The 24,981-nt window shown below is 38.5% G+C and overlaps 1 protein-coding gene across 1 annotated transcript in view; it reads left to right on the top strand.

The window, feature by feature from the left end:
• Positions 1-24,155, top strand: part of Cenpc (centromere protein C) — a 50,527-nt gene extending 26,372 nt beyond the window's left edge. Inside the window, exons 9-19 of the mRNA XM_032916490.1 lie at positions 458-631; positions 4,911-5,190; positions 5,665-5,811; positions 7,722-7,804; positions 10,595-10,651; positions 15,737-15,841; positions 16,920-17,042; positions 17,689-17,784; positions 20,341-20,495; positions 22,525-22,615; positions 23,718-24,155. Of these exons, the coding sequence (XP_032772381.1) occupies positions 458-631; positions 4,911-5,190; positions 5,665-5,811; positions 7,722-7,804; positions 10,595-10,651; positions 15,737-15,841; positions 16,920-17,042; positions 17,689-17,784; positions 20,341-20,495; positions 22,525-22,615; positions 23,718-23,788 (1,382 nt within the window). The 3' untranslated portion in view covers positions 23,789-24,155. The remainder of the gene's footprint in view (positions 1-457; positions 632-4,910; positions 5,191-5,664; positions 5,812-7,721; positions 7,805-10,594; positions 10,652-15,736; positions 15,842-16,919; positions 17,043-17,688; positions 17,785-20,340; positions 20,496-22,524; positions 22,616-23,717) is intronic.
• The last annotated feature ends 826 nt before the right edge of the window (positions 24,156-24,981 follow it).

Here is a 24,981-nt window from a genome sequence, read left to right as displayed (position 1 = left end):
ATCTGTTGTGGTTTCATGCATTTGTAATACCAGTGCTAGGGAGGCAAAGATTGGCGGAACCCTGGGGCTCAATGGTCAGTTAGCTTAGCCTAAGCGGGAGTTACAGGCAGCAGCTCTCTCAATAAAATATAAATAAATGCATAAATGAGAAGACATGACATTTAGGGATGTCCCCTGGTTTGCACACATGTGCACCTGTACACACGTGCCTGCATTGCACATGCACACGTATTCCTCTTTTAGTTTACAATAAGCAGTGTGCAATGTTTACATTTAATTGACAGAAAATCACAGATCTTATAGAAAACATGTCCTCTTTTAAAGGAACAGTGGTGAAAAAGCTCATCGGATAAATGTAAGATGGTTTTGTAATTGAATTTTATTTATTTAAAGTCTTTTGTGAACTTCTGAAAACTTACATTTTGAATAGTTTTTTAATGGTTTTTCCTTATATTAGGAAATAAGAAAGAAAAGGATAGCACCCAAGCTAATAAGGAAAAATCTAGAAAGAAAAGTTTTTCTAGAGAGTCCAAGAGGAAATCTGTTCCCGAAGAAGTAACTTTGGCTTCCAGGAGAAGTCGTAGAACTTCTCAGCATCCGTCTGAGTGGTGGTTGGTAAAACCGAGTGAAGGTAAGTATAGTTGTTTAAGTTCTCCTTATTGAGGGTCCCTACAGACATTCTCTATGGGGTGATGTGTGACTTATTCTCATTATATAGGGAACTTTTATGGAGAGGAAGTTAAATTGATTCACTATTGTCAACTGAAGTGTAAAGTTCGCCCGTGTTCTGTAGGTAGACATATGCTGTGGACAAACATGCAAAGTCAAAAGTCCTGTGCTCATGAAGATTTACATTCTATGAGAGAAGATAGATAAAATAATTCACGTAATGATAGGTGGCTAAAAATCAGATGTAGGGTAAGTCAAGAGAAAGAGCAGGGTGGATAGGTAGAATCAAGTACTATTTTTGTACAAGGTGCTATGAGTAGATAGGTTTCTAAAAAGAAAGAAGAGAAACTGAGAAATTTGAAATTATGAGAAACAGATCTTAAGGATGATGTTTTTTCTGTTGCTGTGACAAAATACTCTGATAAATGCAACTTATGAGAAAAAGGTTTTCCTTTGGCCTACAGTTCTAGAGGGGTGAGACATGGCGTGAGGAGGCTGGCTGCTTAGATTGCATCCACACTCAGGATCCAAGGAAGACTGAATCCATGCTGCTGCTCAGCACCTTTTCTCCACTCTGGATCATCCAGGATCCAAGATGGCAGCCAAGCAATGGTGCCACTCACATGGGTGTGATGGGTCTGCTCACCTTACTTTGATTTAACACAATTAAGATAGCCTCCCATAGGCATGCCCAGACCCATCTTCTAGCATATTTAGATCTTGTGAAGCTGACAGCACTGACCATTCCAGATGGTCAGGTGAGGAATGCGCAGAGCCACAGAAAAGATTATTTAAGGGAGTTTGTAATGGAGTAAAAAACCAAAACAAAACAAAAGAAAAAACCTAGTACATGTCCTGTAAATACAATTGAAAAAAAAATGTGGAAACCAATTTTTGTTCTTTCTTTTTTTGTTTTTAATTTATTGGATTTTTTAATTTACCTTTCAAATGTTATTCCCATTCTCAGTTTCCCATCCTTAAACCCCCCATCAAATCCCTCCCACCTCCCCGTTTTTCGATAAGATTGTTCCCCCTCCCGAACCACCCACCCCTTCCTGCCTTCCCACCCTGACATTGCCCTACACTGGGTGAGGGTCCAGCCTTGGCAGGACCAAGGACTTCTCTTGCCATTGGTGCCCAACAAGGCCTTCCTCTGCTACGTATTCAGCTGGAGCTATGGGCCTGTACTCTTTGGGTAGTGGTTTAGTCCCTGGGAGCTCTGGTTGTTTGGCATTGTTCTTATGGAGTTGGAAGCCCCTTCAGCTCCTGCAATCTTTTCTCTAACTCCTCCAATCGGGACCCTGTTCTCAGTTCAATGGTTTGCTGCTAGCATTCACCTCTGTATTTGTCTGCTCCACATTTTCTGTATCCATTTCTCTGTTGAAGAGTATCTGGGTTCTTTCCAGCTTCTGGCTATTATAATTAAGGCTGCTATGAACATAATGGATTATGTGTCCTTCTTAGATGTTTATCAGGCTTAGTAGTTCTCTGGTGGAACTTTTGGGGTCACTTAAATATACTATCATATCATCCGCAAATAGTGATATTTTGACTTCTTCCTTTCCAATCTGTATCCTTTGGCCTCCTTTTGTTGTCTGATTGCTCTGGCTAGGACTAATGTATACTCTCTCCAGTTTCTTTTACAAGGTCCTCAGTGCTAGGACTTTTACTCTTAGCACTGCTTTCATTGTGTCCCATAAGTTTGGGTATGTTGTACCTTTATTTTCATGAAATTCTAAAAAGTCTTTAATTTCTTTCTTTATTTCTTCCTCAACCGAGTTATCATTGAGTAGAGTGTTGTTCAACTTCCATGTATATGTGGGCTTTCTGTTGTTTTTGTTGTTATTGAAGACCAGCCTTAGTCCATTGTGATCTGTTAGAATGCATGGGACTATTTCTATGTTCCTGTATCTGTTGAGGCCTGTTTTATGACTGATTATATGGTCAATTTTGGAGAAAGTATCATGAGGTGCTGAGAAGAAGGTATATCCTTTTGTTTTAGGATGAAATAGTCTATAAATATCTGTTAAATCCATTTGGTTCATAACTTCTGTTAGTTTCTCTATGTCTCTGTTTAATTTCTGTTTCCATGATCTGTCCATTGATGAGAGTGGGGTGTTGAAATCACCCACTATTATTGTGTGAGGTGCAATGTGTGATTTGAGCTTTAGTGAGGTTTCTTTTATGTATGTAGGTGCCCTTGTATTTGGAGCATAGATATTTAGCATTGAGAGTTCATCTTGGTGGATTTTTCCTTTGATGAATATGGAGTGTCCTTCCTTATCTTTTTTGATAACTTTTGGTTGAAAGTCGATTTTATTCGATATTAGAATAGCTACTCTAGTTTGTTTCTTCGGACCATTTGCTTGGAAAGTTGTTTTCCAGCCTTTCACTCTGATGTAGTGTCTGTCTTTGTCTCTGAGGTTTGTTAGTCTTTGTCTTTTTATTGGGAAATTGACTTCATTGATGTTAAGAGATATGGAATAGGGATTGTTGTTTCCTGTTATTTTTGTTTTTAGAGGTGGAATTATGTTTGTGTGACTCTCTTCTTTTGGGTTCATTGTAAGGAGATTACTTTCTTGCTTTTTGTAGGGTGTAGTTTCCCTTCTTGTGTTGAAGTTTTCCATCTATTAACCTTTGTAGGGTTGGACTTGTAGAAAGATATTGTGTAAATTTGGTTTCATCATGGAATGTTTGGTTTCTCCATTTATGTTTATTGAGAGTTTTGCTGGATATAGTAGCCTGGGCTGGCGTTTGTGTTCTCTTAGGGTCTGTATGACATCTGTCCAGGATCTTCTAACTTTCATAGTCTCTGGTGAGAAGTCTGGTGTGATTCTGATAGGTCTGCCTTTATATGTTACTTGACCTTTTTCCCTTACTGCTTTTAATATTCTTTCTTTGTTTTGTACATTTGGTGTTTTGACTGATATGTGACGGGAGGAGTTTCTTTTCTGGTCCAATCTACTTGGAGTTCTGCAGGCTTCTTGTATGTTCATGGGCATCTCTTTCTATAGGTTAGGGAAGTTTTCTTCTTTAATTTTGTTGAAGATATTTACTAGCCCTTTAAGTTGGGAGTCTTCACTCTCTTCCATACCTATTATCCGTAAGTTTGATTATCTCATTGGGTCCTGGATTTCCTGGATGTTTTGGATTAGGAGCTTTTTGCATTTTACATTTTCTTTGACAGTTTAGTCAATGTTTTCTATGGTATCTTCTGCCTCTATTCTATCTCTTGTATTCAGTTGGTGATGCTTGTGTCTATGACTCCTGATCTCTTTACTAGGTTTTCTATCTCTAGGGTTGTCTCCCTTTGTGATTTTCTTTATTGTTTCTATTTCAGTTTTTAAATCCTGGATGGTTTTGTTTAATTCTTTCCCATTTGTTTATGTTTTCCTGTAATTCTTTCAGGGATTTTTGTGTTTACTCTTTAAGGGCTTCTACTTGTTTACCTGTGTTGTCCTGTATTTCTTTAATGGAGTTATTTATGTCCTTCTCTGTCATGATCATGAGATGTGACTTTAAATCCAAATCCTGCTTTTCTTGTGTGTTTGGATATCCAGCATTTGCTTTGGTGGGAGAACTGGGCTCTGATGATGCCAAGTAGTCTTGATTTCTGTTGCTTAGGTTCCTGCACTTGCCTCTCGCCATCAGGTTGTCTGTGGTGTTTGCTTGTTTTGCTGTCTCTGACAGTGGCTTGACCCTCCTGTAAGCCTGTGTGTCAGCACTCCTGTAGACCTGTTTTCTTTCAGCCGGATCTGGGTATAGATACTGTGAGACAGCTCCAGGCACAGGCAGAAACTGGAAAGGGTCCTGTTCCAGACTGCTAATGGGTTCTTGTGTCCTGAAGTCTCCAGGAGGGTCAGTCAGAGCAGAAGAGTTGATTTTACCTCTGCTCTCATGTGTGTCAGTGCCCCTGTTGACTAACTTTCAGCTCTGGGCACAGGCAGAAACCGAAAGGGTCCTGTCCCTGAGGGCAGTAGGCAAGTTTCTCTTGGGCCAGGAATGTCAGCAGAAGTGATGGTCTCCCCTGAGCTCTCAGGATTCTCTGCACTTCTGAGAGTCCAGCTCTCTCCCCCACGGGATATGGGTAGAGAGCTGTGGGACCGGTTCAGCTCTGGGGTCAGACAAATTTAACTTACAAAATTGGTATGTGTATTGGTAAATGGAATGGCACTGGTGTTTCAGTGAGCCAGATCATTTGAACAAACATTGTAATTTCAAATTGTCATTGAATCTTTTAGGTTCTGTTGATGGAAATTCTTCAAAGGAAAATGAATCATCAGTTGTATATCCAAATAGAAAAAAACAGACTAAGAGAAATCACGTATCTGAGAATACTGAGAAGAAACCTGTTCCATCGAAAAGAAAGAAGAAAGAGATCAGCTCAAGAGCACTGAAGTCTTTAAATGTAAAGGGTTCTGGAGGAAATGTTAGTGGCCATGATGATATTTCTACTTCCCAGAGGAAGCCGTTGCAAAACATTGACGCAGATCCAACTCAGAAGAGCCTTCATAGTTCTGGGTAATTTTTCTTCTATTTACAGTATAGCTGTCTTTTCTTTTTCTTACACAGAATTTGTGGTTTGGCTTTGTTATGCATTATTCACTAAGAGCAAGCATAAAGGACTTTGACAAAGTTGTTCTTAAATTTATGCTCTGCAATTAGTTAGATGACATTTAGATACAGTACTACCCTGAACTTGGTTCCTCATTTGGGAATTGGAAGTGATAGGTGTTTAGTTGTATAGTATATATCATAGATTAATGCCACTTGGTGTCACATTTCTTATTGATTGTTTTTTAATTTGGAGTCTTTGTAAACTCTAGATACCTTCTTGAATCTGATTCTAAATCTTAAGTTTACAACTGAACATGATGAACTATACTTTCTACAGCCAATTTTATATTGCTTGTATCATCATTTGTATATTGTTTCTAGAAGAGAGAATGTTTGAAAATAAATTTGAAAAGTATAATTTTAAACTTTTTTTCATAGACCTACCAGAGGCTCTGAAGATCAAAACAGTGATATGATATCACAGAATATTCATTTAAAGTCTTGTAGTGAGCAACATAGAAGCAAGACACAAATGGAATCTACTTCAAATTCGGAAGTGTGTAAACATTCAGTGTGGGAAGAAAGGTGTGTACACAGTGCAGTGATAATAGAAGCCACTCAGTACACTAGTTACCCTTCAGTGTACCAGGTTACTCCACATATCATGTGACTCTTGGTGCTGTCTTGCAAACATGCATTACTTTATAGCTGTGTGAGCCAGAAATCTGGGCAAGACTTAGGTAGCAGGGCTAGGGTTGGAGGTGTGTTTCTCTTTTGTATCCCTTTGAAGACTTGACTACAACTGGAGGATCCATTTATGTTTCCCATGGCTGTTGGCTGTAGGTTGCAGTCCTTTGATGTCTTTTGGTAGTCAACCTTCGTTTCCTGTTTTGTGGCAGTTGACTTCCTACAAAGCAAATGATCTGAGGGAAGAAAGTATCCATTAGGGAAATCAGTGCCTTTTAACGACTTAAGGTCATCACAAGTCCAGACCACATTCAAGAAAAGGGAAATGAGGTTCTATCTTTTGAAAAGAAGATTGCCAAGGAAAATGTGGATTTATTGTTAAGACATCTACTAACACTGAAGAAGTGAGATTAATCCACTTGTATTATCTATGAACTGTTAAAAACTTTAGAAATGGCAGACTAGTAAGTGAGAGCAACTGCTCAGCCATTAAAGGGAGGACGAGTGTTCGTTACTGTGTGAGGGACTATGATTCTTATGTAGAGGAGAACAGGTTAAGTAGCTCGGGCCCTGGGCCTCCTTATGGACCCTAAACTGACCTTGAATTTTCCATCTTCCTGCCTTCGAATGCTAGGATTGTAGGCATGTACTACCAAGCTTAGCTAGAACCTTTTAAATTCATGGATTTGTTATAAGTTTAATCAAGTCCAATAGCAACATTCCTTTACAAATAGAAGAGAAACCAGCAAGCATATCCTAATTTTAAAAAGAGACAGTCTACAAAAAATGAAATTAAACCTGTAGTAGCTGCTGTTTGCCCCCCCCACCCCTCTCTCTTTATCTCATTTAGATAGATTTGACTCAATTATGGGATCAAATCATAATCCTTGCTTTATGCTGCACAGAAATTCATTCTTGATGATCTACTGCATCACTTTTAATTTCTTAAGAAAGAAACATGGTAGTTTTAACATGACTATGACATTTAGACACACAGAAATTCATATTATAAAAGCATAGATTTTTTTTTTTTTTTTTTAATTGAGTATTTCTTATTTACATTTCGAGTGTTATTCCCTTTCCCGGTTTACGGGCCAACATCCTCTAACCCCTCCCCCTCCCTTTCTTTATGGGTGTTCCCCTCCCCATCCTCCCCCCATTGCCGCCCTACCCCCAACAATCATGTTCACTTTGGGTTCAGTCTTAGCAGGACCCAGGGCTTCCTCTTACACTGGTGATCTTACTAGGATATTCAATGCTACCTATGAGGTCAGAGTCCAGGGTCAGTCCATGTATAGTCTTTAGGTAGTGGCTTAGTCCCTGGAAGCTCTGGTTGCTTGGCATTGTTGTTCATATGGGGTCTCGAGCCCCTTCAAGCTCTTCTAGTCCTTCCTCTGATTCCTTCAACGGGGGTCCTGTTCTCAGTTCAGTGGTTTGCTGTTGGCATACGCCTCTGTATTTGCTGTATTCTGGCTGTGACTCTCAGGAGAGATCTACATCCGGCTCTTGTCGGCCTGCACTTCTTTGCTTCCTCCATCTTGTCTAATTGGGTGGCTGTATATGTATGGGCCACATGTGGGGCAGGCTCTGAATGGGTGTTCCTTCTGTGTCTGTTTTAATCTTTGCCTCTCTATTCCCTGCCAAGGGTATTCTTGTTCCCCTTTTAAAGAAGGAGTGAAGCATTCGCATTTTGATCATCCGTCTTGAGTTTCATGTGTTCTATGCATCTAGGGTAATTCAAGCATTTGGGCTAATAGCCACTTATCAATGAGAAAGCACAGATTTTTATGGTTTGTTTTGTTTTTAAGTGGACCTTCCAGGTTCAAGAATCTTGAAATGCCTGGAAGCAGTAATTCTGAAGTGGGTGACGAAAAGGACCAGAAGAGTTTGGGTAAGTTATTATTTTCTACTATCTTGGTTTCTAAGGCACTATGAGTATAAAGTATTCTGTGCTTATTTAAATTTTCAGTAGTAGCAAATGTGGATCTACTCCTAACTTCCTACTTCCAACTTTATAGTTGGAAATTTGTTGAAAAGGTCTAGATGGGTAAAGGCATTTGCTACCAAGCCTGACGACCTGAGTTGAATTCCCTAGAATCCACATAGTAAATGGAGAGAATTGACCCACAAATTGTCCTCTGCTCTTCACAGACATTCCTTGGCATGTGTGTCTAATAGTTCCTGCAACAGGATGGATGGATGGATGGACAGATGGACAAATTTGTTAAGCTGATATGGAAGTACTTAAAGCAGTAGTAATTGCATGTTGATTGTTAATGGAGATAGGCGGTCAATAAATTGGGTTCATTATATAGTTTTCCTCTATTTTAAATAATTTTGACTTTTCGTGAATCAATACAGTTTTACATGTTTTTGTTTTTTGGTGCTTGAATATAATGTTATACTATCTTTTTTTACTAATTCACTAATTCTTTTTTTCTTTTTACATTTTTACATTTATATATTTCTTTTTAAACTTTAATACTTTCTATATTCTTTGCCTTTTATTTGGTAAAGAAATAGTGAATTTGCCTGAGTAAAATTTTTAATAGTTTTTCCTACATAGTATTTTATAATGTGTCCTTTTAAAAACATATTTTTAAAGTATTAAAATTTTTTGGATTTATTTTATGTTAATGAGTGTTTTGCCTGCCTGGATGTCTGCACCACATGTGTTACTGGTGACTTTTGATGTCAGAAGAGGGCATTGGATTCCCTGGAACTGGAGTTAACAGATGGGGTCGTGACCTATAATGTGGGTGCTGGCTGGACTGTGTTTGTGTTTGTTCTATTGATAGTAAATTTTGGAAGGCATATCAAGAGGAGTCACTGATTGCTTGTTATAAGATTGGTGGTTATAAGAAATAAAAGTGTTACGAAGACATTAAGGATGTTGGTCTAAGCTTCTGAGACAATAGCATTGTTCTTACCTGACAGAGGCTTGTGAGAGGAGGAGCAGATATTTGGGGGAGTGGAGGACACAGAATCGTGGATTTGAACGTGGTTAGTGTGATAGTACTATGATCATCTGTATTCTTTTGATAGTGGTCTGATGAGCATTAGGAGAGGTGAGATGTTCGCTGCAACAGTGTTTGTGGCTTCCCTCATAGTCTAGAGAATCCTTGTTATACACCTTGGATAAAGCTAGTTTTGTCATTTCTTTTAGATGTTTCAGCTTAATGGAGTGTTCTCTTAAAATTATATGCTTATAGTATTCTTTATTCTTTGGGTTCTGTTATGTTTTCTTGTCTATTCTGGTTCTGTTAGTTTGGGTCCTTTCTTTTGGCTAGTTGGGTCAGGGGTCTGCCAATCTTGTTTTTCCCCTCCGAGACCCAGCTCCTGGATTTGTTAATTCTTTGTATTGTTTTCTTTGCTTGTATTTCATTAATTCCTGCTCTGATTTCTATTGTTTCTGGCCATAGACTGGGTTTGGGTTTGGCTTGTTCTTGTTCCTCTAACTTTTTGAGTTGCATCTTTAAGTTATATTTGAAGGCTTTTTTATTTCATAATGTAAGGCGTTTCCTTCACAGAACTGCTGTGAGTGTGAGCCAGCAGTTTCGCTGTGTTATGGTTTCCTTTGCATTTACTTCCAAGAAGTTTTGTTTTTTTTTTAATTTCTTCTTTGACCCATCAATCATTCAGTTATGAGGTCTTTGTTCTTCATTAGTTTATTGGAAGTTTGTTTGCTGTTTGTTTTAAGTTTTATTGTTGCATCATGGTCATACAGGCTGTAGAGAGTTATTTCTATCTTTTGGAATCTGTTAAGAGTTTGTGTGTGTGTGTGTGTGTGTGTGTGTGTGTGTGTTTGTGTCCCAGGATATCTCTGTTAGAGAAAATTCCACGTAGAATGCATATTCTTTTGTGTTTAGATAGAATAATCTGTAGATACCTGTTAAGCCTGTGATCAGTTAATTCTGATATTTCTGTTTACTTTTTGTTCAAATGACCTGTCCATTACAAAATGTAGGATATTGAAATCATGGATAGATGTTAACTAGTTTCTTTTATTCCAGAAGTTCACATTCTATGAAATTGTGTGCATCAGAGTTTGGTGCACATATATTTAAGATGGAGATGTCTTCTTGATTAATTCTTCCTTTGATTAGAATAACGTGCTCTTCTTTTATTCTTCTGATTATTTTAGTCTGGAGTCTGTTTGGTTATATATGAGGTCACTAACACACTCTGTTGATTCCTGGTTGCATTTGCTTGGAATACCTTTTGCTACCCACTTACTTTCATGGGTGTCTAATTTAAAGATCAGTTGGGTTTTGTGTAGAAAACAAAAAATGATGGATTTTATTTCTTAATCCATTCAGCAAACATGTGTGTTTGCATTGTAGAGTTGAAACCATACTCACTTCAAGTTGCTACTCACCATTATGGCAAGCATATTTGCTAGGCTCAGTTTCCATTCGTGAGCAATGGGGACTGCTACTTGTTTTGTTAATCTTAATGGTCGTGCTCTTTAAATATGTTAATCATATCAAAGTGTAATGAGATGTTATGCTGTTTTTCCTTAGCTTGTATTGTTTATCAATGAAAAAATTAAAGTTTAAATTAGATTTTCGTGTTTAAATCTTAAAGTACTTACTACAGTTGGCCAGATCCCACCTTAAGTCAGTAGAGAATTAGCAGACGTGCTACATTACTTATAATGCTAATTTTTTGTATTTTGCAGATTTGAAAACAAGAAGTTCTCATATGGCACCGAATAGGAATTTACACCACAAATTAGGTAAAATAATTTATTCTTATAATATTTCCATTGAAAAAGTAATATTACTGAATCTCTCTATATAACAATTCATTTAATCAGGGAAAATATATCCAGATTACTATTACATATTTAGTTCTCAGAATTTCATACTGTATCATCATAACCCAGAGTTACTATTCTATTGTTTATTTGTAAGTCCCTTACTTTCCCTCTGTTCTTTGGTGCCACTCAAGTGAAGAGGCTAGTGGGGGATAACTGCTACATAGGTGATGTTCCCAAGAGCTGCTCTCCCAGTTTTCCCTAGCTCGTTCCCATCCAAACAGTTCCAGCGGTAAGTAGCAAATGAGTGAACTGTGCATTAAAATTCCACAGTTTATCAAAACATACTTGTCAGTCATAGACCATGGGATCTTCCAGCTTTGTGTGATGCAGAACCTTTGTGTTCTATAGAAAGCCATTTGTATAAGCAGTCACCCCATCACAGTTGACATAGTGTATTTAAAAGTTCATAATTTTTCTATCTTCATCTATTCATTCGTCCACTATATGTCATGTTCACAGCTTTAACTGTGAGTTCCACTTTGTCCGATATTAAAGGAGAACTAACTTTCTGTGCGCATTAACCTGCTAAATCCCCGGACAATAGTTTTTAAATATGATTTTATTTATTCTTCAAGGTGCTAGTGATCACTTCTAGATCTTTCAAATTCTGTGCATGGATTCTAACCACTAAGCTGCATTCCTAAGCTGCAGTCTTTTATTTGAAAGCTTATAAACAGATCAGTGTATTTTACTATTAGTCAGCTCAGTAGCCTCTAACCTAGTAGAGGAATTGAGTCTGCACAACAGTGAGTCACTTACCCTACTCCTTTCTGTTCTGGGCTTTCTGTCTTGACCACAAGATGTTTGCTTTATCAGACAGGTGTGCAATCTTTGATTAAACCAAAGGACTCAAGGGAAATCCTTCGGATTTCTAATGTCCCACTGCTGCAAAGTTCCATCTTCTCCAAGAACTTGTAGATACTGTGGTCTCCCCCAAAGCCAAGCCTGTCCTGTCTTTGAAGTTCAGCAGAACTGAGTTTAGTTTTGTACCTGAACGCCTGAAAACTGCTACCAGACAATAGGCTGGGTAATTATAAGGCTTTCCCACAGTCACCGCATGTGTAGGGTTTCTACCGGTATGTGTTCTCTGCTATGATACAACGCTTGACTTCTGGGAGACGGCCCTTCCACACTCATTGTATTTGTAAGGTTTCTCCCCAGTGTCAGTCCTCTGATCTGTCAGGAGCTGTGACCTTCCAGGGAATGTTTTTCCACACTCAGCACATCTCCGTGGTTTCTCTCCTAAGTGACTTTTTGGATGTCTCATTAGCTGTGACTTCTTGAAAAAGACTTCTTTACAGTGATAACATTGATAGTTCTCTCCTGTATGGGTCATGCAATGTTTAGTAAGTTGTGGCTTTCTGATGAAGGCCTCACCACATTTCCTGCTTATCTGTGGTTTCTCTCCCATGTGAATTCTTTGATGCCTAATGAGACATGAGTTCCTCCTAAAGGCGTTTTTATATTCACTACATACATATGGTTTCTTCTCTCTATGTGACCTCCAATGAGTAATAAGCTGTGAATTCCAGAAGAAAGCTTTTCTACACTCACTACATTTATAGGGTTTTTCTCCTGTATGTGTTCTTTGGTGAATGATGAGTTTCAATTTCGGAGAGAAAGCTTTCCTGCAGTCTCTGCAATGATAAGGTTTATTTATTGTGTGAATCATCTGCCTGTTTTGCTGTGGTTTCCTGCTGTAGGCTTTCCCATGTGCACAGGGCTTCTGTCCAGCATGAATTCTCTGTTGCTGAATGACCAGGGACTTCCCACCGACGTTCATCACAACCATCTGGTTCTACTGAGTGAGTCTTTTGGTGACTAGGAAGCAGGGACTTTTGTGCAAAAGTTTTCCCACATCCATTGCACTGATAGGGCTTCTCTCCTGTATAATTTTTCTGGTGTACAGTAAGCTGTGATTTCTTGTTAAAAATTCTACCACATTCCAAACAGATTTCTGAATGTGTCATTTGATTTGTAATGAGCTGCGACTCATTACTGCTTGCTTTTCTATACTTATTACAATCATGGAATTTTCTTTTATTTATAGAGTCTATCAAATGTTAGATAAAATAATAATTTGTTACTGATTTTACTTTTTATTCTTTTATAGTTACTTTTTGGAATAAAAAATTTAAAGGATTTTTTTTTTCACATGGACCACCTATATGGAACAGAGTTCATGCTTGACTGGCCTATTTCCTCCAAACATTAGCTCCATTGCTTCTCTCCATTCTTTTAAGCTTGTCTTGTTTATCTTGAGGCCATAGTTCAGAACAACTGTCTAGCCAGATTTCTAAAAAGTTTTGACTTAGGATTTCTTCATCCATTATCCTTGACTCTTGCTGGTCTAGCTTGAAAGCTACATCAGGTTTGATGGTTTGATTCCCTTTGATTCAGTCATCTTCTGTTATACTCAAGAAACTCAGTATGTCATGATGTTTTTCTGTCCTGATTCCAGGGAGAAATCTTTGGAACCTAAGAACACATTCTCAGTCTTGAATAGACCTTTTGTTTCATCTCACAGGAACTGGTTTACTCCTGAGAGACATGGCCTGGCATTTGCCTGCAATCCTTCAGAATGCCCCAGGCCAATCAGAATGCCCAAGATCAATAAAACAAATGGCAGTACATGCTGGCATAGATGTGGAGAAAGGTTCATCCATTGCTGGTGGGAATGCAAAGCTATACAGCCACTATGAAAATTAGGAAGGAGGTTTCTCAAAAAACTACTCCCCCTTTTTTTATTTTTGTTTGTTTTTGTTTTCTTTTTCAATTAATTTATTCACTTTACATCATGATTGCACACTCCCCTATTCCCCGCGCACACAGCCCTTCCACTCATCCCCTCTTTCCTTACCTCTGAGAAGAGGATGTGTCGGGTCCCCCCACCCTCACCCCCACCCCCAGGTACCAACCCACCCTGGCATCTCAAGTCACTGCAAGTCTAGGTACATCCTCTCCCATTGAGGTCAGGCAAGGCAGCCCAGTTAGGGCATCAGAATCCAGGATCTACAGGCGGGAAACAGAGTCAGGGACAGACCCCCTTCCCCAGCCTCCCTGCTCCAGCTGTTGCAGGACCCACATGAAGTTTGCAAGTATTTTATTGAGAATTTTTGCAGCTATGTTTATAAAGGAATTTGGTCTGTAACTCTTTCTTGTTTGGGTCTTTGTATAATTTTGCTGTCAGAGTAATATTGGCTTTGTAAAACCAATTAGGAAATAACCCTTTAGTTTCTATTCTGTGGAATAATTTGAACAATATTGTTGTTAGTTCTTTCAATTGTGGTAGGATTCTGTACACATCTATCCTTGGGCTGTGTTTCTTTCCCTTTTTGGGAGTAGTGGAGAGGCTTAGTTATTGCTTCTATTGTACTTGTTAGATATCTTCTGTTCACATCGTTTAATCTCGATTTTACTTTGGTAGGTGGTATATATCAAAAGCTCAATTTCTTTAAGATTTTCTGGTTTGATTTGTTTTTTCCTGGTCCCATATCTTGATGGGTATTTTTCCTTAGATTGGGAAAAATCTTTTTTTATCATTTTATTAAAAATATTTTCAGGCTGGAGAGATGACTCAGTGGTTAAGAGCACTGACTGCTCTTCCAGAGGTCCTGAGTTTAATTCCCAGCAACCACATGGTGGCTCACAACCATCTGTAATGGGGATCTGATGCCCTCTTTGGGTGTGTCTGAAGACAGCTACAGTGTACTGTTATATAATAAATAAATAAGTATTTAAAAAATATTTTCTATGCCTCTGACCTGTGTTTCATCTCTTTCCTCTACACATACTATTCATACGTGTGGTCTTTTTGTAGTGTCCCATGTTTCTTGAGTAGTTTGAGTCTGGGTTTCTTACAGTTTAACACCTTTTATGACTAGCTGTTTGTTCTGCTTTCTTTGTCACTTGATAGTCTCTCCTCCTGTGTCTCTCATTGATGAGGCTTCTGAGGAGTTTGTTTGATGTCCTAAGCGCTCTATTTTCAGTTTTACTTTTGTCTGAGTTTTCTTTCCTGGTTCTTTTCTTGTTGGTAAATTCTACCTTCATGTCTGGACTTGTTCTTGTGATTTCACTCATCTCAGTGTTTTCCTGATCTTCATTAACACGGTTTTTCATATCCTCTTTAACGCCTTGGAGCATATTTGTTTATATTTTGCAGTTCTTCGCTGTGGTTGAGCTAAAATGTGTTTCCTGGGGCCGTTACAACAGGGTGGCAGGCTCTGGGGAGGCGTCCTGGTTATTCATGTTTGTGTTTGTGCTGGAGTCTAGACTTGTGAAGTTAGGACTCTTGGAGTGTTTGTTGGCATAGCTCTCTGTTTTGTCTTTTGTATGGTGGCTGTTCTTGTCTTTCTTGCTATTGCCTATTCTGGGTCCTAGCCAAGTGTGATTTGGGATCCCTGATTCCCAGCTAAATGTGGTGACTGGTGTCCCTGTAGATGTTCTCTGGGTCTATGAGAAGTCACAAAGGAATGGAGATGGGATAGAAGGAAACTCTGAGAGGTGTGGTGGGGAAGAACTGTCTACACTGGAAGGCTGGGTCCCAAGGGCTTAGGAATGAGCTGGGAGGCGTTGCTCAGGTGGGCAGGCTGCAGCAGGACTAATTTGTCTAGAGAGTCTAGAATGGGGAGCAGGAAGGAAGATAAAGTTTATGCACCTGGTGTATAGCCCAAATGTGACTGGAAGTCCCTGGTTAAGAGTGGTTCTGTAGGTTAGCAGTAGTCATAAACTAAAGGAATCTCATATTATAACATGGATTCTGTTAATATATGGAGTGTAGCCTTGGTCAGATAAGATAATACCACTAATATTCTCACACATGGATAATATCAAGTTTTTATTTCTTGGCCAATGTAGAGGCTTCATTTTTCATGGGCTTTATTTGTACAGACATCTAGAAATGTGGTGATTTTTGTCTCTTAATGGGAACATTATGTTCTAAGAGTTAATATGCATCTTTCTACTATTGAATATTTTGAATCTTTGTTTAACTTTTGACAGTATTGCCCTCCAACTCACCAAATGTTCGTAGATCTAGTAGAATACGTTTGAAACCTCTGGAATATTGGCGAGGGGAACGAATAGATTATCAAGAAAGCTCATCAGGTAAGACCTAATTTAGAGTGAAATGTCTCATAAATGGAGGAATTATTGCTCTAATTTACCATATGACAGGCCTTATTCTACACATTTATATACATCACCTCATTTAATCACCACTGACTCATCCCCCACACACATCCATTCACAAATAAACACATTAAGAATAGGTTTCAGGGTTGGGGATTTAGCTCAGTGGTAGAGCGCTTGCCTAGCAAGCGCAAGGCCCTGGGTTCGGTCCCCAGCTCTGAAAAAAAGAAAGAAAGAAAAAAAAAAAAGAATAGGTTTCAAATTCAGATTTGTCTCATTATTATAGAAATGCTGATTTTGTTTCTCTTTTATAACTGGCTATTTGACTTATTTTGTAGACATTGCCCTTTAGATATCTGAAGTTTTTAATTGTCCAATGTGAATCCCTTTTAAGGTGTATTTTATTTCAGTGATATGTGTGGGGGTAGGTGTGAGTGACAGAGGCAGAGTCACTGGAGTCCTCTGGAGCTGGAGTGACAGGTGGTTGTGAAGTGCCCCGCATGGGTGCTGGCACCTGAACGCTGGGCCTTTATAAGAGCAGTGCAAAGTCTCTCCTGGTGAATCATTCTTCTAGCCCAAAATGAAACATAGCAGAACATGAGAAAATTAATATCTGATAAAGATGATACCTTCTCATTCTTAGCAACTCTTCTCTTTATAGAGAGATCACAAGGAGCTAAATGTTGAAGTTACTTCTCTATTTAGTGGATGTAGCTATGTTAAAGGACACTTAAGTAAAGGACACTTACTGCCTCCCATTCATTACCAGTTTCTGCAGCTCTCTTTGTTGTTTTCGTTCTCCACTGAAAACTTGATTTCAACTGAGTAACAATCCGTTGAGTCTGACTTCATCTGTGCGTGTAGACTTAGGAGTGTTAGAGACTCAACTGAAATTGGTTAAGATTTGTGTCTTTTTAACAGCTGTAGCTTGTAGTGACAGTGATATTTCCCTTGGTACTTACTTTGAAATGAAATCTAATATATTTAAATGTTTTGCGTTAAGCTTTTGATGTCCCCAGAAATGCTATTTTTGCTTTTTTTTCTTAAATTTTAGGAAGACTTGTGCTTGAAATAGTGTCCCCAGCTTCACAATCAGTGAAAAGAAAGGCCAAAAGAAAGCTGGACAGAGTCAACAAAGAAACTAACAAGAAGCGGGGCCATCTTGATAACCCTACAAGTATGAACCTGTTTTTCCCATAACTTAGCTTTCATACCTCCTAAAACTTCAGATATAATATTCTCGTCAGGAAATCTCGCTTTGGAATGCCATATTCCCATTTTGAACAGAAGACAGTTTTATCTTATGTTATTTCATTTTTTATTTATTTATTTTTTTCCAGAGCTGAGGACCGAACCCAGGGCCTTGCTCTTGCTAGGCTAGCGCTCTACCACTGAGCTAAATCCCCAACCCCGACGGTTTTATTTTTATAAAAATAACTATATAGTATAAATATTTCCTCACTTAGTCATATGACCTTCCCTTTTCTACGTTCAAAGTATGGTTGCAGTAGACATGTAATGAACTTTTTTAGAACTTTTTTATAATTGCAGCTCTGAGGGAATATGCAAATCATCATTTAGTCTTTTGAAATCACAAGTTGACGTATGTCTCACAGAGGTATTGGCTTTACATTGAATCGTATGTCTTAGAATTTGAATTTTTGTTTATTATTATGCTAACTTTATAAACAGAAAGTAGTTGCTAAATTGTCAGTTTTCTTTACAACTTGTTTCTAATTATATTTTGTACTGATTTTTTCTTTTTTTATAATGGAGACTAATTTTAAGTAAGTACTTTTGTTTCAGTGGCATTTGTTTTACAGAGACTAAGATAAAGGTGAGTCTGGATATACCTCTGGGAGATCCCTTCCAGGCAACATTGGCAAAGGACCCGGAAACAAGAGAGATTGTCCCCATGGGTAAGCTCAGGAATGATTCTGAACATCAGAGAAACTACTGAATGATTGGTGTGTCTCTGTGTGCCCTCTCTTTCCTCCCTCATCTTTCTTTTCCCCTTTGCCTCGTCCTTCTCTCTCTTCCCTCCCCCTCTCTCAGCACTAAAATTTATTCCAATAACCAGCCCCTGTGAAAATAATTATGGATGCGCATTGATCTCACATTCAGTATCATATGTTTGGATTCTGGATTCTGGAGCTCAAGTGGTGCTACTACCTGTCAGGTGTGTTATCCCCTTTAGCACTGCCTGGGATTCTGTAACTGAGAAGATACATGAGGATCTTTTAATGAGAAATCTCGGAAATTAACTGATATGCCCCAGGATATGCTCCATGCAGAACTGGGCACACACTGTCTTCTGAACCTCTGGACACCGATAATTATGAACATGAATGTTCATAGCGTCAATCACCCCATCAAACATTAGCTTAAATGTTAAGAGTCTAGAAGCCTCATGCTATATTATCATATAGACAGTAAACATTTAGTCTCTAGGAGGCCATACATAATCCTAGGGTATATAGTATTGTAGGGACTAGGGTATACGTGGGTGTTTACCAGTCAAGCGGTATTCACATGTAGGAAGTACTTATTTTAATAACTGAAAGGACTGACTGTGGAGAGACACCATAACCAAGACATTTAGTTGGGGACCTGCTCGCAGGTTTACAGGTTGGGCCAGTCTCATCCTGGTGGCAAGCACGACAGCAGGGATGGCGGCAGGCATGGTGCTGGAGGAGGAGTGGAGAGCCGACATCCTGATCTGCAGGCAAAGACAGACACTGGCCTTGACATTGGCTTTGAAGCCTTAAAACAGCCCTTTCCCGCCCCAGACACACTTCCTCCGACAAGGCCACACCCCATCTTTCAAACTGTCACTCCCTGGTGACTAAGCAGTTAAATATATGAGCTTTATGAGCCTGTGGGGGAATTTTTATTCAGACCACAGAAATGATAACTCTTCCTCCAAGTCAAACAGATTGGATAACCTACAAGTCACTAATGGTATTACCACTTGAGTTTCTCTATGAACTCTTAGTTTACATTTACCACCTTTCGATAACCTCTGACCAGAGTTATTTTCCCTTGATATGCTTATTCAAGGCAGGAGAAGGTAAAGTACAGAAAGTATTGTTCAGTGTGAAAACATAACGAGCTCTTCCAGGCTAGGAAAATAATTTCTCAACATTTCGTTGCTCTGTGTGATCCCCAATCCCCAAGACAAGGCTTCTGTGTGTCCCTGTCTGTCTGGGCTCACTCTGTAGAGCAGGCTGGTCTGGAACTCAGCTTTCTGCCTGTGCCTCCTGAGTGCTGACATCAAAGGTGTTTGTTTTAACCTTTATTTGTTTGAATAGTCTGCATTTTCTTATTGCACTGTATACATGACCCTTAACCTTCTCAGCTATCTAGCAATATACCCTGGAAGCTGATGATAATGTGTTAAGAGGCTTGGAAGGTTTATAAGCACAAAGGAAACCTGAAATGAGACAATGATGATTTAGCCAAACTTTGTATTTTGCTTTCTTGTAGTGTTTACTTAATGAAGTAAAAATGTTTCTTTTTAATCATCAAATAACAAAGGCCGACTGTTGTTGTGGTGACACATTTTTATTTGGATCATGTTAGGCTGTGGCATTAGTGTTAAGGGAAGGGAAATACCAGAGTGCTTAGCTGACACCAGTCACTCTTCCTTTGCCAGGCACAAACCCTTCGATGTTCTCAGAATCGGTTTAATATCTTTTACAAGAAGGAAATTAAGGCGTAGAGACAGAGATTAAATAGTCGAGAATCACAGAGCTTATAGTCCAGGCCGAATGTGACCTTTGGCCTTCTAGCTCCAGAGCCAGTGATCTTCACCCTGCCTGTATGTTAAAACATAGACTATTAGAACATACAGTGTGCAGTAGTAACACGTCTGTGTCATTGAGTTCTCTATTGCAGTAGGGGTTCCTGTGTGTTAATACATAGACTATTAGAACAGACAGTGTGCAGTAGTAACATATCTGTGTCATTGAGTTCTCTATTGCAGTAGGGGTTCCTGTGTGTTAATACATAGACTATTAGAACATACAGTGTGCAGTAGTAACATGTCTGTGTCATTGAGTTCTCTATTGCAGTAGGGGTTCCTGTGTGTTAATACATAGACTATTAGAACATACAGTGTGCAGTAGTAACATGTCTGTGTCATTGAGTTCTCTATTGCAGTAGGGGTTCCTGTGTGTTAATACATAGACTATTAGAACATACAGTGTGCAGTAGTAACATGTCTGTGTCATTGAGTTCTCTATTGCAGTAGGGGTTCCTGTGTGTTAATACATAGACTATTAGAACATACAGTGTGCAGTAGTAACACGTCTGTGTCATTGAGTTCTCTATTGCAGTAGGGGTTCCTGTGTGTAGCCTGGGTGGACTTGCAATTTGCAGTTCTTTTACCTCAGTTTCCTAAGTGCTAAGTTATAGGCCGCTAAACATGTCTAGTTTGTGATTGTTTTTTTTGTGTATTATTATTTTTCCCCTAGATCTTATAAGACCACGAGATACATACCACTTTTTTGTTGAGCAACATGGTTTGAAAGTTTATAAAACATTGAATACAACATTTTTTTCTACTGGAAAATTGGTTTTAGGACCCCATGAAGAAAAAGGAAAACAGCATGTTGGTCAAGATATATTAGTGAGTATACATCTCCACTTATTTCTGTTTTTCTGAAGTACAACTGGTTCTTTTTCTCTGATGATATGCTAAAAATCTATTTACTTGGTAGGGAAATCCCATAATTACACTGCACAAAGAAATCTTCCATTTATTTTATCTGTTGGGAGTTAACCAATCATTTACAAATCATTTACAAATATCCCTGTTGGGGCAGGTAGCGAGGGACTTGTGCTGCTGCCTCTGGGTAATTACAGAGGATTAATCAACTACTACTACATATATGCACACAGACACACAGACACACAGACACACACACACACACACACAATCGCGCATGTAACAACAAAGGAAAAAGTGGACATGGATCTGAAAGAGCAAGGAGGGGTAATGAATGGGGGTTGAAGTGAGGGAAGTTAAGGGAGAAATGATACAAATATAATCTCAGAAAAAAGAAAGGAAGACATTTTAAACAATGTTTCTTACGGCTTTAAAAATGTACAGAGTATTCTTTTTCTGTTGGATCCTTATTGCGTTTTAGAACTTTGCTTCCACCTGTCTACCTGTAACTTAGTTGAACAATAGTACTGTAGATTTAGTGTTTCCAGAAATGAATGTGTATTCTCTGTTTGGAGCCTGAGATGTGTTTGCTGAAGGCTTACTTCCTTCAGGGGGGGAGTGAGAGCAGAAGGGAGAGAGGACGCGAGAGAAGAGGAAGGGGGAGGCAGAAAGGGAGAGGACAGTGTGGTGTGACTCACTTGAAGGGCACTAAATGTCTCTCATGATGGCTCCATACTAATTGAGAATTAAGATTTGAAAGTAGGAACTTTGCTGAGAAGCTAGTAGTAGCCATACCCCACAGTTTGCAGGCTTGATACCTAGATTTATTGTTTAAAAAAAAGATTAATAGAATGCCTACGTATGAGTAATTGTGAAGTTTGCCACTCCTCAAATTTGAAGCTCACACAGCGAAGGACTCTGGTTTTGGTGGGGAATGGGGGCGGCATTGAGACAGGGTTTCTTGTGTAGCCCCAGCTGTCCTGGAACTCACTCTAGACCACACTGGCCTGGGACTCGGAGGTTCACCTGCCTCCAGAGTGCTGGGGTTAGAGGTCTGCGCCATCACAGCCTGGCCCTACTTCTTTCTTAATCTTGATGTTTAAACATGTGGGATGGCTTGTTTGTTTTATTTTGTTTTGTCATTCCTCCCTACTCACAAAAGGGATTTGGCTTCTTATCTTTGGTTCATCATTCCAGTTGAGAACTATTTTGCCAGAAAACATGTAAATCTTTGAAGAAGCAAGTATAACATTTTTCTTTTTAAGAAAAGTTTACTGCTAAAGTAAGTGGTTCTGACTTTTCATAACATCGAATGAACAAAATTAGAATAAAAATTAATTAGGGCATTATTATTATTATTATTGTTATTATTATTATTGCCCTAACAAAGAACCACATACTAGTGGCTTAAAGTAGTGGCCTCTACCTTGCTTTGGCCACACAGGTGGCAGGCTCGGCTGGGTCGTCTGAATTACAGCTCAGGGATGAAGATGCCGACAGCCTGCTCTCTTCTAAGGATGAGTCTGTTTACTGATTCTGTTGTGAGAAGTTACTTTCCATGTGTGGTAGCACTGCTGTGATCAGTGTTCTGTGGACGTTGGCAGCTTTGAGAACCAGCGATGTTCCCTGGCTTTATGGCGACTTGGCTTCACCAACCGGCAACAGTGCAAAAACCATGTTGGTTAAAATTGCTCTTTTTGCCTCATTTTTCCACTCCGTGTGTGTGTGTGTGTGTGTGTGTGTGTGTGTGTGTGTGTGTGTGTGTGTGTTGGGTGAGTGGAGTTTCTCTATAAGGTTTGTGTGATTAGGTTGGGTTTTAGGTAAAATTAAGGATTACTCCCTGTTCCAAGATCCTTTTGTCACATAAGATGTATTTCCAAGTTCTGCAAATTAAAATGCAAACATCTGTGAAGAGTTATTTTCATTTAAGAATTTCTGTAGCATAGTCGTGGTTCAATTTGAAATGAGATTTTTATTTTTAATTTTACAGGTTTTTTATGTTAACTTTGGTGACCTTCTATGTACATTACATGAAACACCTTATATGCTAACGACTGGGGATTCATTCTATGTTCCTTCAGGTAAGAACACTTAGCATCTTTTAGATTCATATTGTGTCGTGTCAGAATCCTGGTAGTGTATAGTTCCCTTCATGTAAAAGCTACAGTGGACAAAATAAACTACCATGTTACTATGCCAAAGCAGTTTAGAACATAGTTTCCTTTCATTAAGTAAGTCTATCAGTTTTTGATGTGTGAAATTCAGGCAACTTTATTGCTAAATAATAAAAATATTGAGTAGAAGCTGTGCTGTATTTCAAGCCATAAGGGAAGTTAATTCTGCAGTGGTATTTCCTATGATATTATATAGCCCTTTACTCTTGACTACTACAATATAGGTTATTTATTTGCTTGTTCATTCTTTCATTCAGTAAGTATCATTAATAGTGTCCTGTGGTACCAAGAATTGCTTTTTAAGTTTAAAATAAATGGAAAAGAGAGAGAAAAATTCTACCTTTATAAAGTACACATTGGGATGAATATTTTAGCTATATTTATATACTTTTGAGGTGCTGGGAATTGAACTGAGACCCTTTTCTTATTGCTGGGCAAGTGCTCATTGAGTGCACCCCAGCCCCACACTCTGTTGTTTGAATGGATATCAGCTTCTATGTAGATCTATGTAGAGAAAGTCACAGTGATGTCTTACACAAGCAAGCCTGTCGCATGTGTACTATCGGACACTCTGTTAAAATTACTAATTAAAAACAGCCTTTGGCTTTAAAAATTATTTTATCCTTACCTTTTAAAAATTATTTATTACATGTGTGTGTGTCTGTGTGTCTGGTTTGTAGGAACCCCCAGCATTTCTGAAGATTATTTAAAGATTGGTTTCATAGTGTTTTTCTCTCATTGCACACATTTTTAATTTAACTCTGCCTTTGTAATACAATGATGGGAAATTTATGTTTTTCCAGATTCTCACTGAATCAGGAGGTGGTGATTAACTTTCTCGTCTTTGGATTCATGAGTTACTTTAGGTTAGATAACTGATTCATGTTACATACTTGTATGTGTTAAGTGGTGAAGAAATACTCAGGAAGAAATGATTCTTGAGGAAACAAATATATCTTTTTGTTACTTTACTTAAAATAATTATATTTTCTTGTTTCTTTTCTTTTAGGTAATCATTACAACATTAAAAACCTCTTGAATGTGGAAAGTTGTCTTCTTTTTACTCAAATAAAAAGGTGAAATAAAAGTGTATGTATATAAAATAGGTTGTTTATATGTAAATTTTTGTAACTGATTATTTTAAAGTAAAATTTTTGTTTAGTTTTGCATTAGTTAATCATTTTATACTCCTTGTTAAACATTTCATAGTCTTGTATATGTCTTTTGGTTTTTCCTCGAGTGTAAATACTGTGCTTAGTGCTGACCATTTTGTTGGTATTGCTTTGATAATATTGAAAAAAAGAACAACAAAAGAAACTAAAATCACTGTTCCCACAATATAATATCCATCTGCTGTCAGAGAACTGATTGATGTGTCCATTCATTTGCTGTAGTTGGTTCCAAATATCAATTGTAAATCGTTGGTCATTAAATAATCGAATAGAAAGCTGTGGTAAGTGTGCTGAATTAATTTCCATGGCTGCTGTAACGAAATGATTTAAACCACTGGGATTTGTTTCATGTATTTCTTGTCTGGGTGTTTTGAGGGTTGAAGTGTGACTTTAAGGTGTCCTCAGAGCAATGCTGACTTACTTCTGTAGAAGGGAGTCATTCTGTTTTTTTTTCCCTACTTTCTTATATGCTTCCTATCTTTGGCTTTCCTTGTACCTTGAAGACTACAAGATTTGCCTCTTTATCAAATGTCTTTTCTATTGCTGTGATAAGATTACCATGATCAATGCAAATTTTGTAAGGAGGTATATATTTGAGGCTTATAGTTTCAGGGGATTGGTCCATAATTATGTTACAGGGAGATCTTACATGTAGATCTGAGAGACCAAATATTTTGGGTTCAGACTCTGTCTTAGAAAAGCTGACTTAAGTTTAAATTCAAGTAAACTAACAGGCTGGTACCTAACTCCAGTTTCCTGGCTAACCCCAACAAGACCTGCATCTCCAGGTTATTACCCCCAAAATCTGCACCTCTGGGTTACAAGACTGCCCCTGTCTAATAACCACCAATTAAGAGGAAATCAGAAGTTAAGTTTAGGGTTTGGCTCCAAGCACCAGCCAGTTATGCTAAAGGCCACAGTAGCCTCCTACACTTCCCCCTCCTGACTCCTACCTCCTTAGATGTTTGCCAGGCTAGAAACTCACCTTTTGATTGCCACTTTCTATAAAACCTTTTCCTGGTGAGTGTTTGGGACTTTTCTCCACTGGCACCGACCTGTGGGTCACCGGCGAGTTAAGCCCCAAATTTGAGCTTGTGAATA

This window comes from Rattus rattus, chromosome 11, assembly GCF_011064425.1.
Source record: "Rattus rattus isolate New Zealand chromosome 11, Rrattus_CSIRO_v1, whole genome shotgun sequence".
Classification (NCBI taxonomy): Eukaryota; Metazoa; Chordata; class Mammalia; order Rodentia; family Muridae; genus Rattus; species Rattus rattus.
The sequence above is the reverse complement of the archived record's forward strand: the minus strand, read 5'-3'. Positions and strand labels throughout refer to the sequence as shown.